At 33.7% G+C, this 21,510-nt stretch overlaps 1 protein-coding gene across 4 annotated transcripts in view; it reads left to right on the top strand.

The window, feature by feature from the left end:
- Positions 1-21,223, top strand: part of Polr3G (RNA polymerase III subunit G) — a 30,112-nt gene extending 8,889 nt beyond the window's left edge. For all 4 annotated transcript variants that reach the window (XM_076449127.1, XM_076449125.1, XM_076449124.1 and 1 more), the window contains exons 3-6: positions 2,640-2,832; positions 8,326-8,447; positions 14,965-15,084; positions 18,649-21,223. In XM_076449127.1, coding sequence (XP_076305242.1) covers positions 2,640-2,832; positions 8,326-8,447; positions 14,965-15,084; positions 18,649-18,738 — 525 coding nt within the window. In that variant the 3' untranslated portion in view covers positions 18,739-21,223. The remainder of the gene's footprint in view (positions 1-2,639; positions 2,833-8,325; positions 8,448-14,964; positions 15,085-18,648) is intronic.
- Positions 21,224-21,510: the final 287 nt, after the last annotated feature.

Genomic DNA, 21,510 nt, shown 5'->3' with positions numbered 1-21,510 from the left:
CTGCCTTCAAACATGTCAGTAACCTCTTTCTTCCTTTGTGAACCTGAAGATGATCGAAGAAGATCAAAATGTTGTTTGCTTTTCTACATAGAACTTTCTCTATCCATACCATCTGTTTTAACATATATATTTTTCTTTACAAGTAGGTTTTCTTGTCATCATGGATTAAATTCCCTTTAGATTTATTCATATTTTGGGAATATTCCTATCAATGCATTTGTGACTTGCCTCTACACCAAGCTTCCACCATTTTTGGTCACCAGTCTCATATTCCATAAGCCTGGTTGAATTTCTTTTTGAGTCTGGATCCATCCATCATCTTTCTGTGTGCCTATCATTCTCTTCAACTTCTCAAGATACTGTATGAATTTCACCCCCTTCCCTCACTTTTCCCAGGCTTTCCTTATTGCCTATCTTTGATTAGTTGAGTTGTGATTTCCACTCCTTTGCCTCATGGTGATCCTGGGGCATCTCTATCTGTCTTGGAAGTCTATTTTTAAGTTTGTCTTAGATACCCATTTTCAGTATTTTACACCCTCCTCTCACTTGTGACTTTTGATGAGTCTCTTGCAACACGTACAGTAAGCAGGGGTTAACAAAAGTGCCTGCTATTGAGATGCTTTTTTTTGGCACTTATACATTGCCTTTCTTACCCTCATACTTATCTTTTGATGCCTCTATTTATGATAACCCATTATATAGTCTAAGAGCATGGGATCAAAGTAGATGATGGATTGTTCCTTTTCAGTCAATGAACCACTTCAGTCTTCTCAATTTCTTCTATTACTGTTGGAGGACCTTTGCTTTTCTTTTACTAAATCATTAGGGAGATTTATAAAGAAAGTTTCCCTTTTAGGATGGTTTAATTCCACTTGTAAGAGATCAAGTGGATGCATTTCTTGATTGGGAACAGGTCAGGGATATTTACTTCAAAGTTTAGTACATTAAGAACCAGCTCATTCCCATTGGTTGAGACCAGCCATATGGGTTTTTAATTCTCTGGATGTAGGCTTGTAATGATTTATCCCTGCACTTGCTTGTTGTGGAAGGTATTTCATGGAAGTACATTTTTACATTCTGTACAACTTAATACCCCAGCCACACTATGCAAACATAATAAACCAATCCAATGTTATCTACCTTTGCAACATTTCAATACTATGCAGGAAGTTGTGTATTGGTCAAAGAGAATTTCCTGCTTGAGATAGATGTAGTTTTCTAAGCGATGCTTCCATTCATCCCCGACTCTTTTGTTGATGACTATGTTCTTAGAAAGAAGCTCATAATTTAAATATCTCTATCTACACTGCATCACCCACTGTCTTATCAATATGAGATTATAGCTATTTGTTCTATGGAGAGGTTCACAGCATTTCTTAAGTTACCACTTTCCTTACCTGGAAATTAAAATGTCCATAAAGTCTGGATACATATGGAAATGGCCTAAATATATTTATTTATTATCTTTATTGTGACCTTGATTTGGAGGAAAAACATGCTGAATGATTGTAGTTCTTTTTTTAATTACCCTATGTCTCCAGACTTTATGAACACCTTGTATATCTTAGATAGGACTCACCTGTAAACAGACCCACCCACCTTTTCCCACTTTTACTGTGTCTGTTTTGCCTCCTCAAGAACGAAAATTTTTTATACATAAAGGACTTAATGTAAGAGGAACACTGGTAACCTTTTCTTTGTTGTAGCAGTGTGGTTTAATGTTAATTGTGTCATAAACTGTATTTATAAAGGATGAAAGAGGAACACTGCATGGAAGATGTGTAACCTTTTCTTTGTTGGAGCAGCATGGTTTAATGTTAATTGTGTCATAAACTGTATTTATAAAGGATGTAAGAGTAACACTGCATGGAAGATGTATAACCTTTTCTTTGTTGGAGCAGCATGGTTTAATGTTAATTGTGTCATAAACTGTATTTATAAAGGATGAAAGAGGAGTACTGTATGGAAGACGTGTGACCTTTTAATTGATGGGACAGTATAATCTAATGTTGATTCTGTCATAGTCTGGTCTAATAGACATTTCATTTAAGGGTGGAAGTTTTTTTCAAAGGCTTAATGCATTCATAAAAATGTATTGGTGGTGGCACAAGGTGTTATCTACATATTATATGGAGAGAGGAGTATCTATTTAAAATACATTTTCAGGTAAGGAAAACATTTAACATTTAAACTTTGAAAACTGCATAAAATTTAATATAAATATTACTAATTATACTTTTGCCAAATATTTCACAAGCTGTAAACAAATGGGTTAAAAATTTAGTGTTATTTTGGTTTACGTAAACTTGTTATTTTTAAAATACTTTTCATTTTAAATCTGAATTTTAGTAATTGAACAGTTTGTCTCTGGAAACTAAAAGCTGATAAGTTTAGTGTTTTTTCTGTATATTTTTACTGTTTTATCATTATTGATCCTAGTGATTTAATCTTTTTATTGTATTAGCTTCATGTTTCTGTGTGAGATATTTTAAGTTTTGTTAATATTTATTTACTGGCAATCTTATTGTAGTTCTACATGGATAAGTACATCTTTAGTTTTATTATCTTAACATCTTTAGATAGATTTTAACTTTAAAATCAAATTCTAGTTAATGTTGCTTGCATACTTATTATTTCAGAATTTGGAATTTAAACCCAGACCACTCTTATCTGGTGAAGAACATGATTACATTTTAGCTTTGAAACAAGAACTACGAGGGACACTCAAAGATTCTGGATTCTATGTACATCCTGTAGTACAGAAAAAAGATGTAGAACGATATACCGATAAGTATCAGCATGGAACGCTTTCTGGTAGTGAGATAAAATTTGGTAAGCCTTTTAGTTCATTGCATTGGTTAACAGCAGCAAGTTACCACTTTTTTTTTTATACTTGCATGAAAGTTGTTACTGTTTAATAATATTTTTCAGACAATATAACAAAATTTCTAAGATTAGACAGAAATTAGCTTATTTTTCTTATAAATATTCCAAAGTAGTTTTCTAGGGTTTTTTGATATTCCCCTCAAAGTGGATTCTTGTGAGGGGACCTTCCATGGAATGCTCTGTATTGCCATTTTATCTTCCATGAGATCTGAACATTCATCCATGTGTTTTTCATGCATGACATATTGATGAAAGAGAAAGGAGGGTTATGGTGGTTGAGGGTTGTCATCTTGTCAAGAATATTCTGTAGAGGGGTGTCCTTAGGGTGGTTCTACTGTGGTCAACTAGCTGGTCTTGTTGGGCTAGGTTCAGTTAGGTACCAGTGTTGGACATTCTGAATGGGTGTTGTGAGCATTGTGTCTGATGCTGGTGTTTAGATATAGTACCACTAAACCCTTGCATAACTACTATTCCATTGTTTAACTCTATAGTATGTTTCTTCCTAGGGCTCCATGGTGGGTGGGGTTAATGGAAACTGAATTGTTTACCTTTTTTTATGAATCCCAGTGATCCACCCCCAAAAAAAAGTAATAACACCTGCATTTATAGGAAAATGATCTTATTTAGAAGACTGGTCAGCAGTCACCAACCCAGTCTGTTCTTGTACCTTATTTTTTCATTCTTCATTTGTCTGATAAAAGCTTTCATTTAGAGGGGATTACAGAGTCTTGCTGGTTTTCCAAGTTCAGTTAAGAAGCTATGTTCTAGAGACATCTTGGTAAAAATATCCACACCAAAATACAGCAAAGTCCTCCTGAAATCAAAGTCCATTGGGAATATACCTGTTAAGATAACTCCACATACTGTTTTGAATTCTTCATGAGGAGTTATCAACCAATGTTTTTGTATTGATGTTTACATTGCCACTGTCAAGGTAATTTATTTGAACAGTAAGGTGCAGACTTATATTTCTACCTAGTGTTTCCACTGTCAGCTGTTTGGACATTCTAAGGCAGGGGTCACCAAACATTTTTACAGGAGGCCAGATTACTTGGGGAATGGAAAGCACGGGCCGCATGATTATTATGTTCAATACTCATAAGCTAGAACGAAAGCTCTCTGTAAAAGACTTAACACTAAGTTTAGGATGCTACATTAGCCATGTGGGAGTAGCATGCAATACACACATATAATAAAAACAAACAGAAATACAACCAACATTTTTATTTACCAAATGGTTATCAAAGAAAGTGATATTAGCAAAAACAGTTGTCACATCACACATAGTGAGTACTTATCTGAATTTCACTAAGCTGCAAGAAAGTTAGTGAGATTTATGAAATTGGCATTTAGCTTTCAAAATATCTTCAGTGTTCGGTTTTGAATTGTTGCATCCAATCATTAGAATTGCTTTCAAATGTTCATCAGTCAACCTTGATAAATGCACCGACTTCACATACTTCATTTTTGAAAATGCTTCTTCACAGACATAAGTTGTTCCAAACACTGATGCCATACCAGATGCGAACTGCTTCAGCTTTGGAAACTCATCTTGAGGTATGCAACTGTAAAATTCAATAAGTTGCCCCTCTCTGTGTTTTGCTTTAAACAAGTCATTTCCTTGCAAATCGATTACCTCTAGCTGAAGTTCCACTGGCACGTCATCAATGACACAATCAAAAGGATTCTGAAAAGGAGAATGTCACTTTTAATTCTATCGAGATCCGAAAATCTCTCTAAAAATGCTTATTTAAATCACCAATAATCTTTTTCTGAAACTCCAGGTTGACATTTTCTGTGATTCCAGCATGAAACTCATTGAAACACTGAAAATGAGAGAGGTTTCCTCCTTCCAAATGTGCTTCAAACAATGACAGCTTTTTCCAAAATCCTTTAATGATTCTATAGAGATCACAGACAAGGTTATTTTTCCCCTGAAGTTTCAAGTTCAATTCATTCATGTGAGATGTGATGTCAACCAAAAATGACAACTTTAACAACCAGGTTGGATCCGACAGAAGTGGATCGGCTCTATATTTCTCGATAAAAAGAAATATATCTGTTTTTTTTTTTTTCAGCTTATAAAAATGAGACAAGACTTTACCGCAGCTGAGCCACCTCACCACTGGGTGATAAGGCAAGCCACAAAAATCCAAATAAATTTCTTCAAGAAATGCCTTGAACTAGCAATGATTAAGTGCATGACCCCGAATGAAGTTCACTGCAGAAATGACTGGTTTCAGTATGCAAGAAATATCTAAGTCTTTTCCACAGAGTGCTTGCTGATGTATGATGCAGTGTATGAACAGAGTGCTTGGGAATTGAAGATCTTCCAACTGTTTCCTGATCAGCCCCACCAGACCTTTCTTTACTCCAGCCATGTTTTTTCCTCCATCAACTGTTACACTTCTAAGCTGATTCCACTGAAGGTTATAGTCTTGCAAAGTTTTATGCACTTCCATGAAAATGTCTTTTTCAGTTGTTCTTCCGTGCCTTCTACAAACTGATGCCAACTCTTCCGTGATCTGAAAGTTCAAATTAACTCCATGAATGAACACGAGAAGTTGTGAAGTACTCAGGAGATCAGTAGACTCATCCAGTGCCAGAGAATACTATAGGAAGTTTCTAGCTTTTTGGCATATCTGTAATGCAATGTTCTCTCCAAGTTTTTCTGCTCTCCATACAGCTGAAGTTGCTGAAAGGCTGATACTTTCAAAGAAATTGGCTTTTTCAGGACACAGCTCATTTGCTGCTTTCATCATACACTTTTTGATGAAGTTGCCATTAATAAAAGGTTTTCCTTGATCTGCCATCCTGTGCACTATTTTGTAACTTGTATGAGTGACAGATTCGTTTTCAGCAAACTTTCTTGTGAAGAGATTCTTTTGAGATTCAAAAACACATTTCATGGATTTAAATTTCTCAGAATGGAACTTTCCTAAAAATTTCAAATATGTTGATAGATGTTTTGTTTCATAGTGATGCGAAGATTTTACTCTTTCAAAATGGCAACACTTTCTGTGTATATCACACAAGTAGCTTTGTGGTTTTTTGTTTCCACAAAGAAGAACTCTTCTCCCCATTCTTCATTGAAAGCACAACACTCAGAGCCCACTTTTCTTCTTTTAAAAGCAGCCATAACAATGAGTGAAAAAATACAGGATGTGAAAATGAAAAACACAGAACGCTGTGAAAAAAGTATTGAACTAGTCCAAGAATGCAGAAACAAAATATATTGAAACATACATTTGCTACGACACTTACCTAAGAACGAGTTACAAAAAGCGCATAACCAAACTACTAAGAGAAATAAGCTTGCTGAAGTGGTAACCCTAGGTCGCTGAATTTACAAGACGAGTTGATAGGACGAGGGTTAAGTCTGTACTTGTTTTTGAAATCCTAATGCTTTCATAGATATGTGCCTTGATATGAATAAACGGACAGCAAGGACAAAAGAAGAATTTTCCTATTGGTTAAAAATGCGCATGACAGCCTTGTTTCTTTTTATCATAACATCTTGTGTTTGCCATCTTAAAGTGACCATCGGTGTGATTTATTTTTTATGACATTCGGACATTTGATGAAATGTCACTTTTTATTTCCAAGCGCTAGCTGCTGGTGGGCTGGACAAAATGACCTCGAGGGCCATATCCGGCCTGGAGGCCGTAGTTTGGTGACCCCTGTTCTAAGGTATCTTTTCATGGTTCTTTTACATGGACTCATTGTGATGGCAAAGATCAGGATGCCTGCAGGCATTAATTAGATCTCCAGTATGTCAGTTGTGGTGGTTCCCATCTCTTATACTTTTGTTCTTGACCAAAGTAGGTGAATGGAAAAGAGGTACAATGTTTATGTACTGTACACAGCATCTCTTATCCTAAGACATAGAAGTTGTTGTTCTCAGTTCTGTCTTGAGCATGTGCTGCTGCACTCCATTCTACTGTTACAGTGGAAGTGCTGGCAGATTTTTCTGTGCCTCAATCAGAGTGTTTCACCCTTTGTGGATGCAGAAATTGACAAGTCTCCTTCTACTCCTGTCTCTAAATTTACCAATTTTTATTGATAATTAAACTGGAATTTTCAAGGCTGTGTGGGTTCAATCCTGTCTTGGTCCTTCACACAAAGGAACTTGGGTGTCCCTCAGATCTGTGTCTTGAGTGTCACACTTTTCAATATTAAGATCAATGCTGTTGCTGAACAACTTCCTCTTAAAGTTATAAGCAATCTCTATATCATTGGCTTCTACATTTCTTATCTGTCATCAAACAGGAGGTTTGTTGAGCAGTAGCTTCAGATGGCTCTCGCTTGTTGGGGTGTACAACGACAAATGGTTTCATATATTCTTCTTCTAAGACCATTGTGCATTTTTGCCACCAGTGGGGTTTGCATTCTGATCCAGATCTTCATCTGGGAGGTGATGTTTTTCTCATGGAAGTTGAGACTAAGTTTCTGGGAACTATCTTTAACCATAAGCTTACTTTTATGTGTTCCAGTAAGCATTCTTGTGTCAACTGTGCAAGGAAACTTAACATCATCTCTGCCCACTTGGGGTGCAAATAGATGTTTCATGCTTAAAATCTATTGTGCCCTTGTATGATCAAATCTGGATTATGGGTCTGTAGTTTACAGTTCATCTCGGAACTCTACCTTGAGGACAGACTGCGCAGGGATGTTGTACAACTTACCAGTCCAGAGTCTTTATGTTAAGCCCCAAGAACCTCCTCTGTATCTTAGGCATTTGCAACATGCTTCCAAGCTTTGATCCTTACCATGATATACCATTTGGTGTTGAGTCTTTCTACTTGAATGGGCTTTCTCTTTGACAATTGGTGGTTTTCCACTCCTCCATTTAGCCTTTGTATCTAGGCACAGTTATGTGAATCTTTGTGAGCAAAACATATGACATTAATTCAATTTATTGGTCAAAAGACATAGCCATCACTTGATATGGCATATGCTACGTATTTGGTATATTATTACATATTTGTTATTCCTTTCACTCTTAGATTCTTAGATTCATTACTGATTTAAATATGTCAATCTGTTCATTTTTATGTACATTTCTGGAAAATCTTATGATTTTCACTTTTTTAAACTAAATAATGTTTTACAGTGCCTGTTTGTGATTTATGGATAGAGAATTATTTCAAAGTTTGTTTAATATTAGTAAGTCATTCTTTTTTTCATAGATGTTCCAGAACAGTGGTTTGGTGTTTTTTTTTTCAAATTTTAACTTTTGCATTATCATACTGATAAATAGTAGTCTTATTATGAAAAGGTGGTTGAAACCTTGTATAAAAACATTAAGACAGTGACAAATTTCTACAAAGAAACTTTTCACATTTGAAAGTTAAAAATATCTTAAATAACACTAATTGTTTAGCAACTGAAGTTCAAGTAAATAAGTATTTTCTTGTATAACCTGTATGTTTATTTCAGACTGGAAGAGATTTCCAGATGAGCTGAAATTAAAGGCACCAAAAAGGAAGCTGTCACAAGTTGGTAATAAACCTAGCTGCAAGAAACAGAGAGGAAATGTTGATGTAAACAGTAGACTTGAGGTATGTAAATTACTTTTAACTCTTTCACTGTGACTTGGATGTCCCAGCTGTAGTGGAAAGGTTAACATTAAAATGTATTATAGCTTTGACTAGTAATATTAAAAGAATGTTTCATACATTTTTCCTTGGCTTAACAAATTGTTCAAAAGATTTGTGGGAAGGAGCACTGTTTTTGAAACAGAGGAATAATTGCCTTATCATTAGATTGGACAGTCTTGGAGTATGTGTTGTTTTTCTTTTTTTATCAGTGGTTTTAATTGATTGGCTGATTGAGCAAGCCAGTCAATCTCAACAAAACTTTGTGTCATCACTTCATATTAACTGTGCTCTTATTCATTATATGCTGCCACAATATGTCTACTTTTAACAAGCGTTATCTAAACAATCTACTTTCATGATCATTGAACCTAGTAAATAACACCTAGCACAAAAAACTGGTGTAATATAAGATTATGTAGTCAGTCTCCTCTTCAAATAATTTATCAGACTACAACAGTGAAAATATAAAAACAACAACAAAATATCCCATCCCTCAATTTTAATTACTAGCAGACACTGAATACCTGGAACTCTCATGACTGTTCTTCTTAATATAATTTTGACAAGTAACTTGGCCCTAGTTCAAATTACTATATAATAAATATAAATTATTTTTAATTGAAATTTCCTACTTGTGCACAGTTTTCAGTCTTACTTTTAGAAAACATTACGTTTTACAGCCAAGTTTCATAAGTAGTAACCATGTTCACCTAAACTGTTTAAGTAAAGTTATTATGTTTGATTTCTCACTACTATGTTATTTTCTTCTACCCAGAAATCACTGTGTTAGCTAAGTTGTAGCTAAGCTACTGCAGAAGTTGCATGCATTCACATTTTCTGAAACATGTCACATCACTATTCGATTAGAGTAGCCTAAGAATTAGTGGTGGATGCTGTTGTCTACCTGTATCCATCTAGTTTATCAGTTCAAAATTAGTTATAGTTAACATACACAATATTTCCTAGCTTATGTGAATTTCTAAACTATAGAACTATTATTGTGTGTTTTATAGTATATAGGGTAGCTTCAGTGGTAAAGTAGAGGCAAAAATACATAATTGATTTCTGTGTATAAATTCATTCAATATGATTATAGCTCTGAATTTTTTAAAAAATCTCTTCATTCTTTTAATTTCTATTGTAATGTGTTTTTAATCTGATGCATTCACACACAAACCACAAAGTTAAAAGACTTAATTTTACATCAGAAATCTTTTATGTGTGACAAATTGTAATTAAAATATATATTGGAATGAAAACAAAACAAAGATGAATTATATTGAAATACTCATTTTTGAAGGGATAATGAAAAACTATAGAAATCATTTTGAGGATTTTAAAAAATAAAAAAGTTCAGATTAACATAAATAGTATTGATTCAGTTTATACATTCTGATCTTTATCAGAGGTGACAATGGAAAAGATTAATTGTACAAGCACAATAAATGGTTAAATTTTAGCTGAAATAAATAAAATATATAACATTGAAAATATTATTAAATAGTGCAGAAATAAAATTGAAAATATTATTAAATAGTGCAGAAATAAAATTGAAAATATTATTAAATAGTGCAGAAATAACATTGAAAATTTTGCTGCATATGATGGCCACCTGTCTTGTTATAAAATTTATTTTTCAGAAAATTATGTTTTTCCAAATGCTTACCATAGCTCACCTTTTCTAGGTGTTCCTTAGGCTTTTGGGGACCCAGAGTAGTGCCTTAGGTCTCCTGTCTTCTTGATGGGCCTGTGTAATCTATAATTGTTAAGAATTCAAAAGAGTAATGGAAGATACTACATTTTATGCTAATGTAATAACATTTCAATATTGGTTATGTTTTTTGAGGAGTTTAATGTGATCTAAACATATTTACATGGTTTACTGTGTTTAAGTTTCGTTTTTCCAAAACTAACGTGAAAATGTGTGAATTTATGCATAAAATATGTGCATTAATGAGAACAATGAAAGAAATTTTAGAACTTAAATATTAATTGTGTAATTATTTAACATAAGTGAGAAATTCAAAAACAGTAAACTGTAATTACCATAATATTTGTAAGCATCTAAACTGCATGCTCTGTATTCTCTCCTTTTCTTAAATTATAATATCAACTAAGTTATGTAGAGGTAGTGAAAGCTGAGATATAATTTTATTGGTTGTAGTTGCTTTAGTGGGCAATAAAAACATAAAAAAAATGAAAGGAGAAATGATGTATGTCTGTATGAACATAAAAAAAGTTAAATTATTGGATTTTTAAAATGGATTCTTTCTGGTTAGCTTTATTCAATATGGTATAATAACTTTATGCATGTATATATTATTGACATGAAATAAAAATAAGTATAAGTCACACAACAACAGATATATAATTAAACAAGTATCTCTCTTTATGTGTTTTTTTGTTTATGCTTCTATTTTTGAAATATTTCTTTTAATCAATTGACTGAGGAAGTTCCCCATTTGTTTATGAAATTACCCTGCAAAATGAAACATATATGCTTAATAAGCTGTATACTCAAATTGACCTTGTGGCACGTATGTAGAGGAATGGGTCAATATTGACACTGATATAAAATTTTAGGAATGATTTTCCTATAATGCTATCTTGAAAATAAGCAGTTTAATATATATATATATATTTTTCTCTGGTTAATTGTACAGATCATGACAGAGACAAAAAGATACTTGGCTAGCATACAGGGTGTTTGGAAAGTCACTGTGTACTTATATACTCTTCAAAAAAAGAAATGCAAAAGGGATATTTTTGTTATTTTAAAGAGAAATATATGTAATAACGTTACAAGCTCAGAGTATGTGATGTTACACGTGTTAAGGCACTGATTGTCAGACCAAAATGACAATAAAAGTTGTGCAATTTGAAAACGGAGGAAAACATCGGATTTTTCGACAAAATGCATTCGTGTCCAATAAATTTGTTTGAGAGATCTGCATGTTCTGCAAGTGCAACATGTGCAAAATCCCTATAAAAGTGATGGGTTCTCGGTTTCCATAGCTCAGTGCTAAGCCACCGACACGCAATACAGTTACGCCAAGACTGACTGAAGCACAACATAGCAATGCCATTGGTCGCTTGGAAGCAGGCGAATCTCGATCAGATGTTGCCAGAGCTGTGAATTTCCACCCAAGCACTATCACAAGACTATGGAATTGTCACCAACAACATGGATCAACTTGTGACCGTCCATGATCTGACAGACCTCGTGTGATCATGCCCACACAAGATCGCTACATCTGGTTACGTCACCTTCGGGATAGGACCACCACTGCGACGTCTACTGCCTCAACCATACCAGAGATGCGTAGGATTTCTGATCATACCATACGCAACCGTCGACAAGATTCTTAGACCCCATGTGCAAATCATCATGGTGAACGTCAACGATGTTTTTCAACATGACAACGCCCGTCCTCACACAGCCCGACTCACCACTGTCTTCTTGAGACACCACAACATCAACGTTCTTTCCTGGCCCTCCAGATCACCAGATTTAAACCCTATCGAACATCTTTGGGACGAGTTGGACCAACGTCTGCGACAGCGACAACCCCAACCGCAGACTCTACCTCAGCTTGCAGCAGCTTTGCAGGCTGAGTGGACAGCCATTCCACAGGATGTGATTCGTCATCTCATCACTTCCATGGGCTGGAGATGCCAAGCAGTTATTGATGCTCACGGGGCATACTCGTTATTGACGTTGAGTGACGTTAAACTTCAACTAGTGAGCGTGGACTTCGCCTTTGCAGACTTTGGATGTTCAGCAGTGAATGTGCAAAGTTTCACACATGTCATACAGAACTACCCGGAATAAACTTGTTAACAATTTGTCTCAAATTTTGCCTTTTGTGTTTTTTTTTTTTGAAGAGTATATATTTCTTAACAGACATGTTTTAATATAGAATTCAGGAGGTAAATATGAAATACAACTATAAACAATGTTGAAAGTGACCCCCGTTGACATTAATACAGGCCTGGATCCTTCTTATTTTGTTTCTAAAAACTGCTATCAGTTGCTGGCTTGAAATAGACTGAATAAGATATGATTACAAAACTGCACAGTGACTTTTGGAAAACTCTGTATATATAGATTTTTAGTGCAGTAGAACATGCAAACCACTTCCAACAAAACAAGTTTATATCTTCTGCACTAGACCTTTACATCTAACTTATTATTGAGCTGCCTTGCAACTTAACTCTTTATCAGTGTTCATTGATAACTTTGTTTTGTTGGTTCATTTGTTTTTTAATTTAGTGTAAAGCTACATAAGCTATCCCTAATTTAGTAGTATAAGACTTTAGGTAAGGCATCTAGTCATCACCACCCACTGCCAACTCTTGAGCTACTCTTTTACAAATGAAAAGTGGGGATTGACCATCACATTATAATGCCCCCAAGGCTGAAAGGGTGAGCATGTTTAGTGTGACGGGGATTCGAACCCACAACTCTCAGATTATATGTTGAGTGCCCTAACCACCTGGCTATGCCAAGCCTATTAATAAATTTAAAACTTAAATCTTTTGGGCAAGACACACTGCAGCCATTTAAGTGGAAATTTTATAATGCTATATCACAAATATTGATAAAACCAAATGCAAACTCAATCAGTTTAACAGATCAATACCTAGTTATTGTTAAGAGCATTTCTATGGAACTAGTTTGATATCAACAAGTGTGAGACAACTGTTCATATTAAGAGAATTGTTCACTATATGCAATGATCTTGGCTGTTAGGACAAAAGTTCATGTCTTTTTTTTTTTTTTTACATTTTAGAGGTACCTACCATATAAAGATTTTTGTCATAGGTAAATGGTTGAAACTGTAAACTAATTACTTGTTTTAAATAGGTGTTCACTGTGTAAGGTTGTTTGTTTGATTGTTTTAATCTTTGGAGTCAAATACTTTAATAGAAATGGGTACCATTAAGACACATTCAGTAAAGTAGATAAAAGCTGTGGTACCAGAATGAGAGCCACAGTAGGCCTTTCTTTCTGTTATCTCATAAAATATCTCCATACACACACACACACACACATAGTTGCTTGCATTTTATTTCAAACTAACATGTTTTGATAATATTAATCTGAAAGAATAGGCTAAAAATAATATTTTTGTGATATGATTGTTGTTTGTAAGAGTTTTAAAATCACCTAAATAGCACACTTTATTGTAACCTTTTTGGAAGTCTCTCAAGCTGTGCAGTACAGTCCTTTATGTTCCAAAGGTTTTCAAAGTTGCCTTAAAGCACAGTTACTGATTGCCTGTGGTATTTGTAAAAACTCACACAACACTTTTATTTCTAAAACAGTCTGAGTTTTTTTAATGCCTTTGTATGGAAATTTTTGTTATATGACTTTAATACCTGTATTTAGTATCACTGTTTTTTGGTGAAATTAATGTGTATTAGTTTCAGTACTCCTGTTTGAAATCATTGCCATACATAAAATAAACCTTTTTTCTTTCAAGTTAATTTCAATATGTTTTCTTCATAATCATAATTCCTGTGGTATCTACAGTAGGAACGAGTCAGATGTGCAACAAAACCAAAATCTCAAACATACTATTGAGTAATAAATAAACCAACTGCAAAGTAACAAGCTACTAAATCGTTTGCAAGAGTTGGCAGAACAGAAACAAAAATTTCACAAAATCACAAATTTGTCAATCTAACTGACCAACTAATGTTGTTGAATGGTATAACTCTCTTCTGTCTTCACCTTATGCAAGCCTTAGATGCTCATGGTTGAATTATGTCACCCTGGCTAAAATAATTTTTCTTAGTTTTTACAATAATAAATTATTTTAATGTTGTTATAGTTTTATTTTCATTTTATTTGTGTGCATTATTTCACTGTAGTTATGGTTTCTCAGACTACTGAAATTTTTAAATTAGAAAATACCATCTTTAATTTTAATTTTTTCATGTGATATATTCTAAATAGTTTTTAAGTAATTCATATCTTGTGACAAATTTTTATTGAAATTGTTGTTTGGCCTTACCTTAAAAATAAATGTCAGTATTTTTTTTATCACTTCCTGCCTGTAATATTGCTGTGGGATTATTCTAAACTGTTTGTCATTTATTATTCATTTGTCTTCAAATACTTCTTCACACAAATTCTCTCTCTTACCACAACTTGTAATGCTTAGATTATGTTCATTGTAATTCCTATCACTAATGGTGTTTTTGAATTTGTTTTTCTAGAACTGGAACTTAAATGCCAAGTGGTGACATTTTAGTATCTTGGAATATTAATAGTTTATGCCTAATTTTAAAGTACTGTTGAGTTCAAAAGTTAATATAAATTAATGTTTTTGATATTTTCTGATTCATGACTAGTTTTGAATGTGTTGTTTTCCTAATTGGTATACTTCCATTTTTATGTATAAGTAGTGTTTTTTATGTTTTTAAGATTTTGTCTTTTGGGGAAAAAGAAATAAGCTACTTATTCATATAGGAGTTAGAGTCTCTAGAACAAACTAAAGAAAGTGATGAAGAAGAGGAAAAGAAAGAAGAGGCAGAGGAAGAAGGTGAAGTAGAAGGGGATGAAGTAATTGACGAAGAAGACTTGGAAGAGGCATGTTTAAAACTTATTAACAAATTGATAGGTGGTTTAACTAGTGAGAATCAAATTGTTTAGAATCCTAAACCATTGAAAGGCTTATTTCAACTTAGGTTGAATTATACCTGTCATAAGACATTAGTTATGGGTCTATTATATTTTTAACACTGCATTTTTCCTCTAGTCTTTTAGGGATTTTTAAGAGTATAATAATAGCATTCCAACCACATGTTTGCCACATCTATTGGTAATGATGGTGTGGTTGGGATGCTATTATTATATACTTTTCCAATTCTTCAAAATCCCTGAGCAGTGATTACATAATATATTTTCATGTAAATTAATTGATTACTAAAAATTAGTGTTTTGATTATTACTGTTTTGATCATTCCAATAATCAATTAATCAAAATTATGATTATCCCAATTATTACAAAAATAATCAACTAATCAAAGTTAGGTCCTCTCACTGTGCATGACTGTACATGGTGAAGGGATCTCCCAGTGAAGGTTCTGTCTTTTCAATTTACCTCTTCTAGGATCCATGTGTTTGCTGTGCATGGTGACACATGAAGGAGAAGAGAGGATCCTTGTGGTAGAGGAGTTTGTCCAACCCAAACATACCACTTTTGCCTTGAATTTCTGTATACAGCTGGCCTTCTCAGGGTTAATTGACAGGTCCTCCAGGAGCTAGAGTCAACTGAATACTACTGTTAAAACATTCTTAAGAGATGTTTTGGACCTTATGTCTGATGATGATGTTTGGGTATAGTGTTCTGACATTTCTGCAGAACCTTTTGCTTTCATTTGACTCAATGGTGAGTGGAGGCAGTGGACACACAATTCTTCTCTTTCTTTTGGCTTGTTACACCTCTCACCCACTAACTCCTAAGGTTAAACAACCTTTGATTGGTTATTGACCATGCTTGAAGGATTCTAGTACTCAATCCCAAGCTACAGTTGATAATGTACCTCAATTACTCATTCTACACCTACTATCTGAAAAGTCCCTTCACAGATGTCACCATTTTTTATTCAGAAGGGATTGGAAGTGCTTGCTAGCTTTCCCAAATCTATCTAAAAAATTTGATATGAAGACATTCTGGTTGAAACATCAAAACCAGAATACACTTGAACACCTCTTGAAGTCCAAGACTTTTGGGAATTTGTCTGTTGAGGTTACTCACAATGCTACATTGAATAGATCTAGAGGTGCTATTGCTGAGAGGGATCTTCTTAACATCCCTGAGTCAGAGATTCCTGCTAGTCTCTACAGTTAAGGAGTTTTGGCCATGCAATATCTCTATTTGCAAATATGGGGGTACTCTGGCCTACCCGCTTTCTCATTTTGATATTTGATTTTCCTTGGTCTCCTGCACCTGTGAAGGCAGGTTATTTACATTGTAAGGTTTGGCCCTAATCCCTAACCCTCTCCAGAGTTTCCAATTCCAGTGGTTTAATCATTGTAAGATCTCTTGTTGTGCCTGTTGTAGTAGCAAAGACCATGAGATAGATCTGTGTGACCAAGAACCTTACTACATCAACTTTGATGGCTCTCATCCTTCCTTTTCCCATTCTTGTCCCAAGTGGATTGAGGAGAAAGAGGTACAGTGGTTGAGAGCTTTTAAAAACATGTCCTTTTGCATATTATTTCCTCATGTTGTTTAAAGCTTCTTGCCATTCACCTGATAACTGTTTTGTTGAACTTGGGACCTTCCTGTATTCTTTTCTGGCCAATTTATCAGCATCTGTGCTGTCCCTTAATATCTGATTACTTTGTTTTTGGGATTTGTTGGAAATAGATACATTACTTGATGAGGGTGTCTCTCTCTGTCTTCTTTGAGGGATCTTTGCCAGGCCCCATCTCAGCATGAAACAGTTTTTTTGGGTTGTCCTAAGTCTCTGAAGTTTAGGATTGATGTGGTGAGGCTACATTTCTCCTTGCCCTCCATGGCATCTCATTTATCTTGCTTGACTGTTCCTGCCCAAGCTTCATCAGTATGAGTTTCCCATGTCCCTCACCCAATTGCAAGCATTCTTGTCCTTACTCTTTTTTTTTTTTCCATTCCTGTTCCTCCTGGGGTTGTTGATATAGATAACAAGATGTATTTTCCAGGGCAAGGAGGACCAATGTGCAAAAGTTCCTAACTGTTTGACCTATTTTTGCAACAGATCTGTGGGTTCTATGGGTTCTGTCAGAGGGGTTTTGCCTTCAGTTCAAGCCCTCTTACCTGGTTTTCTATCCTACTCCTCAGGATTGTACCTCATCCAGTTATTTTGTTGAATTGGTTCAGGACCTCCTGCAAAAAGGATCTATCAAACAGGTCATGCCAACTCACCTAGGATTTTACTCCCATCAGTGTGCTATCCTCAAAAAGCAAGAGATTGGAGAGCAATCATAGATCTGTCCTGGTGGGATATCTTTCTGGAAACACCCCATCTCATCATAGAGTTCTACTTCTTCCTTTGGTGGGTTTTCTTCCTTGGGACTCTGAATGACCAAGTTTGATGTGGCAGACACCTATTTTCATATACCCATAGCTTCAGGTCATGTTATTTTCTTGAGTTTGTCCATAAGGTCTTTTTATGTCTTTCAGTTCTGTGCACTTTTGTTTGGTATGACTTCAGTTCCTTATATGTTCTGTTCAGTGACTCACTCATTTGCTCATCATTTTCACTTGCTGAGTTGTAAGACTTATGATATGAACAACTGTATTCTGCTTGCCTCTTCCTAGGCCCAATCAGTCACTCACACCTGATTACTTCTCAAGAAGCTGCTCAGGTGAGGTTTTTTATCAAGTTGGAGGAGTCCCTTCTAACTTCTACACAATATCTTATTCATATCATAGTTATACTGCAATGCTCTGAACAACATGCTAAACGTTTTTTTTCATGGGTATATAGTGCCTGTATGATACATTCTGTTCTCTATATATGACTGGATGAGGAGCATATCTGTTTCAAATGTAGTGATATCCCTTACAGGTGTGCCTTACTTTCTTTTTTTGGCACACCTGTTCTTTTCAAGAGGTTAATATCTGCTTATTTCTATGCAGTTGCACCTTTACCTGCCCCTCCTCTTTAGCAATATGGGATTTTAGCATTGGTGAGAGGAGATAGTACCATTTTGAAATCTAGGTATTTTACTACACTGAAAATGTATTTCTGACAGGTACTTACCTCCACTTACCCTCCTCCCCACTGATATGTCAGTGTTATAGTTTATAACTGTCAAGTATCGAGGTGAGTATTGTTCTAGAATAATAGAGGGAGCTACCTACACTAGTATAGGTGTCACAGTATACTTGGTGTAATGCAGTCACATATTTTGAAATGGCACAAAAACAAAGATGTGTGATAGGCTGATGCACCAATAGTGAAAATTGTTTTTAGTGATGCTTAGAGGGCAAATCAAAGTGAAGATAGCTTTGGGTTAGAGGGGTTAAGTCCCTGTTGAAAATACATTTTTAATGTAGAAAAATGTCAACATTAATACTCTAAATTTTATAGGATAATGTGAAAAGGTTTTCACAATGATAAACGTTGTTTTAGGTTATTACATTACAGTTATTTATTTTAGGAAACTGATTATGCCATGAATTACTTTGATAATGGTGATGCTTACCTAGATGAAGAGGATGACAACCTTGATGATGGTCCAACATACTGAAGAAGTATACCAAATAAATGTTTTGTTTGTGCAGTAAACCATGAGTTTGTCATTTGGAGTGGATTTATGATTAAATTATAAAAACTGAAAATACTTGTTGGTACGTTACTCATTTCTGTACACATATGCATATATATGTGTACACAACTTTTTAGCCAAGTAAACTCTTTATAGAGAGAATGAGTATAACTTGACTGTAAGATTAATTGTTCATAATTTATATACTTATTAATGGTCAAGAGCTGATATTTTCATGCATTAACTTACACCTGATGTACAGATAAGATAAAGATTACTTTAAATGAATCCAAAACCTGTTATAAAATTTTAAAAAATGTAACCACACCAATGTATTTGTATTTAAATTGATTTGTAGAACCATGTGTTGAGATAGGAATGCAGGAAAAAGTAGTTAGGTGTGTAACTTTGTATTCCAATCTTAGTAATATATAAAAGTAGGAGAGATCTCATCATAAAGTAATTAGTAGAGGCTTTTATTAAGACATAAGTTGTTTTTCAGTCATTTCTGAGTATATAATAATTTTGGTGATAAGTTTATAAAACTCCCAGTTGTTTATTTTTTGGGTGTTTGTATATTTTGAAAATGCACACACATTCTTGCTGGTTTTCTCAAATAGAAGTGTTATAATTTGTTAAAAAGGAAGTACATTTTGCACAGAGAATTTATATGATTAATAAAAAATATTCTTCTGGCAAAGAATATTTATGTGAAGTACCAAAGAAATTGTCAGAACTGTAGCCTATTTGTCAGAACTGTAGCCTATTTGTCCTTGTGAGTTTTGTGTTATCACTTTAGCTATAAAATAAAATTTCAAAATATATGTAATAAAGGGAAATTGAGCTAACCTGAAAGTATGTTGAAAACATAAAGTAAAGATAAGGTTGTTTTAAACCTGGTTAGAAATTTTTGAAATGGAAGCATTGGATTTACCACAGTAATTTGTATGTCTTAACTACAGCATACATGCAATTTATTGATATATATATACATATACACACACACATGTAAGGGAAGCTCAAAAATAAAACTAAAGGGATATCTCTAGTCATAAATTAAATGTGGGTTTTCTTATCCATTCAAACTTTAAATTAGTTTGTCAGGGAAGATGTTTCATTAAATTTTTATCATTATTTTAACCCCAGAGAAATAATGGTATAGGTATTTTTTAACCTGAATGTATTGTATCTTGTGTAATATATGGGTTAAGCGTACAGATCAGTGATTCCTTATGTTCAGCATAAATACTTCTAATTTTGTCCCTCTGACCAGAGAACAAATTGTCAAAGCCACCCTATATCCATGTGTTTACTCTAAACAAATAGTCTGAATTAATGTCAAAGTTATAATTGTAGTTTAGCGAATAGTGTGAAGAAATGTTCATTTGTGTTTTGCGGGTTAAACTTTAAACCTTGCCTTCAAGGAAAATATGAATGCATTCCTAATACTTCTTACATTTGCCTGGATGTTTAAGTCTGACCTTGTAAATTTAAAAGACCCAAGACTATAAGTTGTATTCTTTTTTTTCATCCTGTTTATTTTGCCAAAGTGTAATAAATTTATATATATTTTACTATACTTCAGTTTTTAATATTATATAAGGTAATTCACACTCTTATATGTCATTCTTTTGTTACAAATGTTGTAGGAGCTAACCAGTTTAATCACATCTCTTACATACTGAAACAATTGAGAAAACTTTGATTAAGTCCTGAAATCAATACTTTTTTTATTTATTGGTACAAGATATTACATATTTTTAACAATTATGGTCATATCTTCATTGTGTTATTTAGGAAATCTTTACTTTCAAGCAAGTTATTGTTTGTTCACATATGGATAGTACTTTTAATGCACTTTAAATATTTGATATGAACTAAAGAAATCTTTTAACTATGGCCACTGCAAAAGCAACATTATTTTCATGCACAAAATTATTAAAATCTCTTAATAAAAGGGAATGGAATGTAACATATTTTAGGTATCAATATTTGTGTGATATTGTAGCCATAGGACAGTTTAACTAGTTTTTGTGGTTATTCAGTATTGGTGAAAACTTTAAAATGGAGAATTTTTCATACTATAATACTCCAATCTGCTTACCATTAATTAATAGAGTAAAGATTTAACAGTTTTTATTTTAATTATACATTATCATTTAAAGATTTAACCATAGTAAAACACCAGATTATTGTGCAGCTTATAAATGCAACAATTCTTCAGCTAAAATAAGTCCTCAGTAAGTCTGGACAAAATTTATATGCATGTGTTATTACTTATTTTGATCTTTATGCAAGTAAGTGTTCTTATGTTAAAAGAAAAAAATTAAGTTTTGACTGTCCTTTTATAAAGGTTGAGGGCCTTGTCATTCTCATAAAGTATGAATAAAGCAAGGCATAAAACCACTATTGATGCATGTACTTTTGACTGCTAATAAATATATCTTTTCTTTAGTTAATAAATAAATAATACATAATTTAATTGGATATGTGCAGTTTATAAAATTAATTTTATGTTCCCATTAACTTGTATATTCAGTTGTGTTATTCTATGATTTAAAAAATTAGAAGTAAAAACAACTCATTTTCTTCAAATGTATATACAGATAAAGTGTACACTATCAATGACAATAAGTAAAAAAACAAAAATGCATTTTTGCTTAATATGCATTTAGTTTTTCAGAAAGAACCTTCAATTTCCTTCCATAAATTTTCCTTATAGAAAGTTACTGTTATTGGATCATCACATATTAT

The sequence above is a fragment of the Tachypleus tridentatus genome, chromosome 8, assembly GCF_004210375.1.
Source record: "Tachypleus tridentatus isolate NWPU-2018 chromosome 8, ASM421037v1, whole genome shotgun sequence".
Taxonomy (NCBI): Eukaryota; Metazoa; Arthropoda; class Merostomata; order Xiphosura; family Limulidae; genus Tachypleus; species Tachypleus tridentatus.
This window is presented reverse-complemented; position numbering and strand designations above follow the sequence as displayed.